This window comes from Leptinotarsa decemlineata, unplaced genomic scaffold (genome assembly GCF_025532065.1).
Source record: "Leptinotarsa decemlineata unplaced genomic scaffold, Ldec_3_MD MMD2_tig00026358_RagTag_RagTag, whole genome shotgun sequence".
Classification (NCBI taxonomy): domain Eukaryota; kingdom Metazoa; phylum Arthropoda; class Insecta; order Coleoptera; family Chrysomelidae; genus Leptinotarsa; species Leptinotarsa decemlineata.
The window spans coordinates 10,907,137-10,917,374 of record NW_027412703.1 but is presented as its reverse complement, the minus strand read 5'-3'; the positions used below and the strand labels follow the sequence as shown (position 1 = coordinate 10,917,374).

Below are 10,238 nucleotides of genomic sequence, written 5' to 3'. Positions count from 1 at the left end.
CAAAAACTTTCTTTCCCAAAAACATCCTATATGTTTGAGCAAGTTCAGAGAAAACTCGAATCCGGAATCACACCCGTGAATTATTATTAGAATTATTATCAACAATTTTCAGACACTCCATAACAGAAGGGTTGATAAAAATTTGAGAATAGTTTTTAATGGAATTGTTCACTGTCCTTCGTTGCTTTTTAGGTTCAGATTTTCAGTACCACCCAAATTTACTAGAAATACAACTATATTTTTTTTAACCACACTTCAGAACAAATCAGTATCTTCATTCCTTCATTCCACGATCTAGTAAGAGCAACATGAAATACAGATTTGTATTTTTTCACTTCTGCATCCAAGTTTCAGGAGCAGCTGAATTCGGGATGGAGTATGTTGCTCTTACAAATGTCTTTCTGATAGGGCAATACATTTTGTGAAATATATCCATACATATATTTCTGATTCTTGTTATTGCATTTTTAATCACTGACCTGTTATATAATGTTCTTTTTGTGTTTTTTGTTTCGTTATATTGACATTCAAATATGTGTTTCTCTGTAATTGAAATGGCTTTTGAATTTGTGAATAAATAAATAAATAATTTCATTAAAATTATTGGAAAATTTACAACTTTCCACTTGTAAGTTCTGCAAGGAATTCGGTAAACTCCCGGTGATGCTAAAGGACCTCTAGGATCTTTATCTGATCTTAGACTCTCTCTGATGGTTTTCGTTGGCCTGACTATCTATTTCACGTCGTGTTTTTCTAGAACTAACCACATTTTCTGCACATATAAAAGGAAAGCTTCTTCATTGACAGGCCTATTTCGAGCAGCCTTGGCATACCCAGAAAAGAGAATGCCAAAAAAATGATTTCAAGATTTCAAAACTTCATTATTTTCGAGTTTTGAACTGCATCATTTTATTTTCTTTAATCGTTACTCCGACCGTGAAAGCCCATGTTCTTATATGGCGACCTTGAATATATGACAGTCATTTTGAGGCCAACAAATCAAAATTAAACTTTTTTAATTAGATCTTATATTTGAGATTAGGATTTCATTATGAAAATACACAGACGTTAAAAATAGTAAATAGGGGATAACAAAACTATAAAGTAACAAATATTGTAAACACTTTCATTACAACTTTACTACAAAGTTATTTAAATATAACGCCTTTCAAATAAAAATTCTCTAATCAATTTTTTGATGAGAATATAATATATCTTTGGACCAATTTTACATATGTAATAGTGGATGTGAGTTGAATTGTGAAAAGTTTCAATTTTCACAAATAAAATTTTTATTCTAGATGCGTTCCGTTTATTTGTGAAAATTGTTTAATTATTATCATGGATGATAGCAATACAAACAATCCAATAAACTTGATGAATATTTACAACGTCTAGTAGGTACGTACCTCAATGTGCAATTTCAAATTGTTTGAATTAAATATATTATCAATTATTAAGGTCTTCCTCTGCAATGCATTGTTTAAATAATTAATATTGAAATCATCTGTTAATAAAATAGATGTATTGGATGAAAACCGAGATAAAAGTATTTCTAACTTGCTGAAAACTATAGAAAATTCAAATTTCTTTTTCGACCAGTAAGTCATCGCGATTGTGAATATTAGATATGTGGTTGAGTTTTAAAAATTTTTCATGAGCAAGAATTATATAATTCCACCATGAATAAATCTACTATGGCAGAATTTTGACACTGTAACGTAGTTCAGTAGGCGAAAACGTTCGTTTGAGTTGACTATATATTCAATAACATCAATGAGATTGTCTGATTTTTGATTTTTTTTTTATATGATTCTCAAGAATAGGTATGTGTATTTGATGCATTCTCAGGTCTGTCACATGTTGGTTGGTAATTCTTGACTCAATCGAGGATACACAAAATTTGTATGTGTGAATTTTTCACCTGCTTCGCTCAATTTCTGTGCAAGTGAGGATTTATTAGGATGCGGGTCTTTGGGGTAGAGTGTCAAGTTACATTCAAGCCAGGTTATCATTTTTTCAGTATTTTGTTCAAGAAATCTCTCTAGCAATTTGCAGACATACCATTATAGGTACTACTGTTCTGTTTTATGTTTCTATCATCTTGCTAGTAGTGTCTTCTCTGTAAAACATTTTTACATTGTTACTGTAGATGAGAGTCCTGCATGAAGAGCTTCTTTTAGTAGAGACACAACATTTTTTTGATATATGCCGTCATATTTATATTCAATGTCGAATCTGTAAGGTTCTGAGAAGTCTAGAATGTTAGTATTATTCATTTTCGATGTAAGCTCTGTTGCTGAACATTTATGGTTTCTGTCAGGCCAGATAATAACGGTATCAATATTTGTAAAACTTTTGCTAAGATTCACTGCTGTTTTTATAAGTCGGCCGAGATTTTCACTGTGAATATTCTTTAGGTTTAATACGCGTTACGTAGCCGTAATATCCAGTCATCGGTGATATTAACTCAAGATGTATAAACCTCTGAAGAAGCTAGCCACTCGCGCCAGCTAAACTTCAGGAATAAATTCCGAAAATCCACGGCCTTCAAACCCGAAGGATATCCACACAGCCATATTTCGTTCATTACTTTCAGCAACAAGAAGAATTGTTTTATCTTTAATTCTGTCTTTCTGGTTGTTACCCGATATATTAGCAATATGATCTTCTTTGAATTGATTTTTCTGCTTCGTTCATTTATTATCATTTTTATTTCCATCCTGTGTAGTGCCCACAAAAAATGTTATAATTATATCTACGCCACTGGTATTATATAGCGATGAGTCAGTCGGAGTTTGTTTATATATTTCTGTACAATTTGTAAGGACTCTTTCACACGGGAGCTTATTGTCTCTCGCTCCTAAACGGGAGCATTTATCACTTCCTTGGCTCCTTGAGGTCAGTCGTAGATCGCACGCGAGCTGTTGTCATATACCTTCTCTACCGTCGACATAAACGTCAACGATCAAGAATGGGATGTTGTGAAATCTACGTTGAGCACCTTGCAGACGTCCACCCAACTTTTTACGACTTCATTTCACTCCTTATATATGTGGGTGCTTTTATCCCAAAGAGCGGGTCGGTTGCAGACAACGCTAATTAACAGCTCCAACTCGTATTCTGCCATTATAAATAGTGTGAAGCCGTTTTCACTCCTCGTGTGGAAGCCCTCAGTCATCCTTTTGCATTCTGGTAAGGAGACGTGGCTCTCTGGCTCGAGGTGCAAGAGACGTGAGAGCTCTCGTCTCCTGAGACGTGGCGGCTCCCGCTCTTCGTCTGAAAGCTTCATTGGACTCGTTGCATTTTCGCGCTAAGAGCCTTCCTTTCTCTCGGGAGCGAGAGATGTGAAGCTCCCCGTGTGAAAGGAGCTAACTGTTTGAGTTTCTACACTGTTTTTTGGCTTGTTTTTATTCTCAAGTTATTTTTTAAAGATTTCAATTTGTACATTGAGCTCGGATATTATTATTTCTTGTTTTTCCAGTATTTGATTCATTTATGTTTGTTCTTGGTGTCACTGTCCTCACTAAGCTCTATTATAGTTTTTCCAAAGTGCTGATTTCCTTTTCCTCAATATTGATGGTAGCTGCTTCACTGGTCTTTTCAGAACAACAAATAATCTTATAACCCTTGAAAATGGAAAAGAAGCTGGAAAAACAAGAGAGTTATAAGGGAAGTAAACCATATCCATCCAACAAAAAAAGCATCCCAAACAATGATCACCAAACACATAGGTATCTATTGGGTAAAATAAACAAACTTCCTCTCGCTGGCCAATCAGATTTATCTGCAATTGGCTGACGGAATTCATTGTTATAGTGTTGGAGTGGTCAGTTACGTTTTAACGCCTGTGGTGTTTTAAAGTTAAAAACAATTTCTATAACCAGTCACATATTAAAAAAAATTTTGGTCGTACTCTAGTGCGACTCTATACAAGCAGCCTTGTCTGGGAGATCACGTGCACTATGCATGATAATGTTTTGGAGCACTTTGTTGTTTGGTTGGACAGTATGGTCCAAAAAAAATACACAGTATGGTCGGAAAAAAATACCCAATCGATCTTCACAAAAAGTTTGTGAAGATCAAATTGTTAGGTGTAGTTTGAGAAATGACAAAGAAATAATTATTATTAATACTAAGTGGGTTCGAAGCATAGAGTTCAGTTGTGATTTGTGTTAATGAATAAAGTTGAATTTGAATGAATGTATCAATCGAGACCCACAATTGAACGTAAAAGTATTCATACCAAGGAGAATAATGATAATATGTTGTAATATTTTATAGAAAGAAATTTATCTGACTTTTAAAACATTTTGAACCTAAATTCATTTGTGTCAGTTTATTATAAATGAATTTTATCAGCTCAAAACATATTCCCTAGAAGTAAAAAATAAAACGATTTGTAGTAAAAAATTTATTGTTTTATTTTTATGAAAGGTTTAGTTATCTCATTGGATCGAAGTGATATTCATTTACCATTTTAAAAACATAATTTATCAGAACAGAATTCAATTTACATTAAGTAAGTCTTTTTGGCACTATGCATTAATTTGCCATATAATATATAAATAACCTAAACATTATCAGTAGGACCAGAATATACTTAAAATAAGTATAAATATTAGCTACACTTTCATACGAAATATTTACACTTGCATTACATTCATTCAACACTATTATATATCTATCTTTACATGACCTTATAAATCGAGCTTGTTATTTTCCATTAAATATATACATTCAATAAAATATGGCCAAAATTACTAACATTCTCTTCTGAAACATTCAATTGAATACACATGGAATAACACATTCTTTACAATAACAAGTTAACGAAATAAAATATAAAATCATGATTAAAATTACCTTTCATAAAATAAATAATATACAGGCACAGGACTCATAAGGCACATTCTGTGAAAATCACGATATGGGACTTCATGATCCGCTAAAGAGACTCAAATCCTGAAATGTCACTTCCCTGCAAAAAAAAGAATAAATAATACATCATCACTACAAATTATAAAATGAAGCCTCCCCTCTGCGTCTGTCTGAACGCGTTAAACTTAAAATATCGAAGGGATTTGGTTGAAATATGAAGAAGCAAAGACTGGAGCGATTCGATATTACTGATAAAAATTAATTTGAATTTAAAATTATAACGAATTCCTTCAAATTTGTTTATTCATGTAGCCTGAGTTCTGAATTACCGAATATATAAAGAATCCTGGCAATACATACATCAACAGGATGTCATCGCAATGAAACAGTCATAGTGAAGGAACTTGCAACTGATGAGCAACGTCTTAAATATTTCATGGTAGCCACCGACTTCATACACAAGGAAACCTTTTGGCCAAAGGGAGTTGGATTCAAAAGATTCGACTTCAAGCGATACAATAAGTACAATAGAACAATTTAGAGACAAGTGAGGCGCTGGAACTGGAACATGTACATTTTATGTTTTATCTTAACTTCCAAAGTATCAAAAACAAACAAACCCTAATAGAAGTAGAACTTGAGCATTACTCATATCCACCGTTCATTGCGGCAACTGAAACTTTGCCATTAGAAAATGAAATAGGTAGCTTTGAATTATTATTTGGTGACTAGTTTTTGTCGTAACGCACATCGAGGAGGGGGCACTGCATTATGGGCAAAGAAAGGTTATGAAGCAACTTCCATCTCTGTAGATCATATATGTACTGAAAAAGACTTTGAGGTCTGTGGTGGAGGCTTCAAAGCTCACAAAATATTTTCCATTTATAGATCACCTACCGGTAATTTCCAAAATTTCTTAAACAAAATTGAGATGCTTTTAAATGAAATATTCACAGTTAATTCACAAATATGGTTAAGCGGAGACTTCAACATTGACTTCAGTACCCCATCTATATAGGTCGATAGTATTTTGAATATCGCTGAACAGTTTGGACTAAAATCGATAGTAAATGACTATACAAGAATAACTTCATATTCGAGAACCAAAATTGGTTGTTTTTACATATGTACAGGCGATCTCTTCAGTAGAGACATACCTATTTCTGATCACAGACTTATTATTACCTCCGTTGATAAATCACTGTTGAACCTCGCTCCGACAAATCTTTTAGGTACCAAAGAATATTTTCCAAAAACAATAAGCAGCACATGGCAGAATTACTCGATTCTGAAAAGTGGGTCTCTATGATGCAAAATCCTGCGATGACAAATATAAAACTTTATCAATATTCTGGCATCTCACATCAATGTAGCATTTCCCTTGAAACACTTCCAAAACAAAAGTAAAGGTGGCAGCACCTGGATCTCGGAGGAAATAAAAGCCTCTAGTTCATTATTGAAGGATCTACATATTCATCAAAAATCTCACCTTAATCTAAAACCTATATATAAGCAAAGGCTCGCTGATCATAAAAATCTTATTGAGAAAGTTAAAAAGTTACACTTCAGTAATGTAATCCAACATTCAGAAAACAAAAACAAGGCCTCCTAGTTAATCATCAATAAACTTAAAAATAAGGAAAATTCAATGCGTTCTAACATACAAATTCTGCAGGGGAATGAACAAATTACAGACCCTGGTAAAGTTGCAAATATATTCAACAACTTCTTTATATCAGCCCCCCAGAAAATCATTAATGACATTCCAAAAATCACCCTTGAAGATTCTGCAGATATGCCCAATAGAACCTTACAATCCATGGTGCTACTGCCATTCACAGAAAATTATATGATTCACATCTTTGTGAAACTTAAAAACAAACACTCCGCGGGACCTGACGACCTCCCTTGCAATGTAATCAAATAATTCAGCTCATTTCTATTATCACCGGTCACTCATATTATGAACTTTTCTTTTGAGACAGGCACAGTCCCTAATCGACTCAAAACATCAAAAGTTATACCTGTGCACAAAAAAAAACTGTAGAAATAATTTGGATAGTTATAGGCCAATCTCTTTAACACCATTATTTTACAAAGTGTTTGAATATTGCATGCTAGAAAGACTCAATCCTTTCATAGAGAAATTCAATCTAATACCAACCGAACAGCATGGATTCAGAAAAGCACGGTCAACTACTACAGATACAACTGAGTCTATAAACAATATTCTGGAAGAGCTTGACAAAAAAAATGTCCAATTGAAATATTCTGAGACTTGAGCAAAGCCTTTGATTGTACCACACAATCGGCTACTGGACAAACTATGGGCTCTCGGCATAGAGGAAGAGCACATGATTGGTTCAGCTCGTTTCTTGCAAATAGAAACCAATATATATCATTATCTCATAATGAGAAAGGTCTTATCACTACACACTACTCCAGTACACTATCTGTGAAAGTAGGTGTTCCTCAAGGAAGTGTAGTAGCTCCAATTCTGTTCTCCCTATGTCTGGCAGACATCGCGAATTATCTATCAGAATTCAAAGTAATCTTGTATGCTGATGATGATCTATCAATCTTGGTATCTAAAGAATCTTATGATTCAAATGAATAATCTGGTATTGATTTGATGCGTAAAATTGCAAAATGGTTTTCAAAAAAATAAGCTGTATATAAACCCTGTGAAAACTGAATTTCTTATCTTCCATACAAGACATAAACAAATTGAAAATATCAACCTGACCTTGAACAACACTAACGTGAACCGTAAGTAATACCTCTGTTAAGTTTTTAGGTCTGAATATAAATGATAAATTAAATTGGGAAACCCACGTATCGACTCTAATAAAAATATGAACACCAAAATATGTCAAATACGCTGTATGCATAAGGTCCTGACAACTTCAGTAATAAAAAATTTCTATTTTGCAGAACTTCAGTCGAGACTGGCATACGGAATCATAGTATGGGGACAATCAACTGCTGCCCAACGTCTCTTCATTACACAGAAAAAGTGCATTCGTGCCATGTTTTGCAAACCCTAAACAGAATCTAGTAGACCTCTCTTTAGAAAGCTACAAGTATTACACCCCTTAATGTCGTAATGACATTCACGGTTGTTTCACCACGAATCGGCATTTGCTGAATACTCCTCTAACCAGATTGAACCTATCACAAAACGGTCCTTAAGCATCGGAATTCGAATTTTTGATAAAACTCCTCAAAACATCAAAGATGAACCTACCTACTTTAGATTCAAGAAGTCACTGAAAAAAAGTACTAATTGAGAGTGCATTCCATACTTTGAAAGAATTTTTTAGTATATAAATCACTGATAGTATATTCTGTAAAACTATGTGTAATTGCATATTTTATCTTGATATTTACTACCTACTCTGTCTGTACTTGTACTTATCATTTTAACATTTAACTTTTTACTCTGTAATTTTGCTTTTTGTCTCTATAATCAAAATTTTTGACATGTCATACCACTTGTGGTCTTCAGATTAATAATAAATTTGATTTGATTTAAAAAAAAAACCTATCAGGACGTAATCTGACTGAAACTGAATGATTGTAATCAAAGGATTCAGTGCGAGAGAATTTCAGGATGCATTCAAACATGATTATACCTATATCGGTATAAAATAGCAGGATGTACGTTTTTACGGAGTCTCATAAACATTTGCCTTTAGTTTATGTGGAGCAATTGATTTGCTCTCGAGGGTCGGTAATCTCGCATTTAGATTTGTTTTTTTTTGTTTCTCTTTTAATTCTCCATTATTGAAAAATATAAATGCTTCGGAAGGCAGTGACTACTGTTATACCCCAAACATGTTTTGAAATAAATAAAACAACATACTTATCTTTCGAAACGGTGTTTCAGGGGTTCTATTTGATTTTGTTCTGGAAACTGAAAAGGAAAATTTTTTGAACTGAACATACGGAAATTATATTTGTGGACTATCTTTCATATCAAAATCCAATCGAACAAAACAAAAAAAGTGGGAAAGTTGAAATTATATGCGATTGTAACGTTTTTCCTATTCAGTTTTGAGAACAATTACTGTTTTCTCTAAGTAATATCTTGATAAAACTTTCGAAAGATACTCACCCTATCAGGATTATAAAGATGTGTATGTGGAAGTAGAAATGTAGAACCTAAGTCTCTCTCGGCCATTGTATTTGCCTCCTGAAATGTGAAACAATTCAAGATATATACCTGGCAAAGTAGATAGAAAATTAGGCAACATAAATGCCCTATATCTTGAACACTCTAGTAACACTGTTATGCCTATGCGTCAAACCAATAAGAAACATACTCTTATGTGAGATTCCCAGTTGAAAGTTCACAAAACCGCGACACGTATTTCGCTATACGATAGCATCTTATTCAGGGGTCACAATGCTGTTTGTACCTACAAATTCCGTGTCGTGGAAATGGACATGGTCTCACTTGTCTTATTCGCAACATTGCCTTCTCTTTCACTTAACTCCATCCTAGAAACCAGTTGAGCGTATCATTCCGACTCTCTCATCATATACATCTAATTGTCTGTTGCTCAACGTTAGCAGAATGAATCTTGTCTCTGTCGTCTTTGTAGCTTGATACATTTTTTCCCTCTGGAGTTTTCATTCAGTCGCTGACTATTTTGCATGCATCTTTGAATTCGAACACTTTTTCTAGATGCTTCCTGATTTCGTCAATGTCCTAAATGTGCGTATTCTGGTTTGTGTAACTGGCTGGCGAAATAAATAGCAGATCTGACGGTATTTTCATCTTTCTTGCATTTATAGGTAAAGATGCAGAACAGTTGATTACATCGTGAACAACTCTCCTATAGGTATGCCAGCTGGGCCTAGTTCTTTTGGTTTTCTGAAATGTAGATGGATATCTGAATGTTTTGCAATTCTTGGCACAGTCTCGTATCAATATTTTTGTTGATCAGAATGGTGTTCATAGAGCACGCGGTGTCTGAAAATATATTATCGAAGAACACCACTACTACTGTGCCAACCATCTTGATTTGGAATAGGAATAATCTCAGCCCATTCAAATGTGATCCATCACAACAATTTGCATTTGCTTCCGTTGCTGCTCTCGAGAAAGGGCTTGGGTATATCGTTCACTACTCTCTCATATTTATTTTTTTGACTTCTCGTAGAACCTTCAAGATCGCACCATTAACACTATTCTCTAAGGTCACTACGATAGGAGTCTCTCGCGAACTTTCGCCAGGAATCTTTCAATACCGAAATACTCTCGTATTCAACTTCCTTTCTTATTTTACAGCCTTTGTCAATACTGTATTTTTGTTTCGAACGTGGTCTCTTCTTGATAAGGTATCAAGGTT

At 34.1% G+C, this 10,238-nt stretch overlaps 1 protein-coding gene across 1 annotated transcript in view; it reads right to left on the bottom strand.

The window, feature by feature from the left end:
• Positions 1–4,399: 4,399 nt before the first annotated feature.
• The window catches only part of LOC111502168 (uncharacterized), a 46,605-nt gene continuing 40,766 nt past the window's right edge, over positions 4,400–10,238 (bottom strand). Inside the window, exons 11-12 of the mRNA XM_074184755.1 lie at positions 8,999–9,076; positions 4,400–4,981 (exon numbers count right to left, since the gene is read on the bottom strand). Of these exons, the coding sequence (XP_074040856.1) occupies positions 4,949–4,981; positions 8,999–9,076 (111 nt within the window). The 3' untranslated portion in view covers positions 4,400–4,948. The remainder of the gene's footprint in view (positions 4,982–8,998; positions 9,077–10,238) is intronic.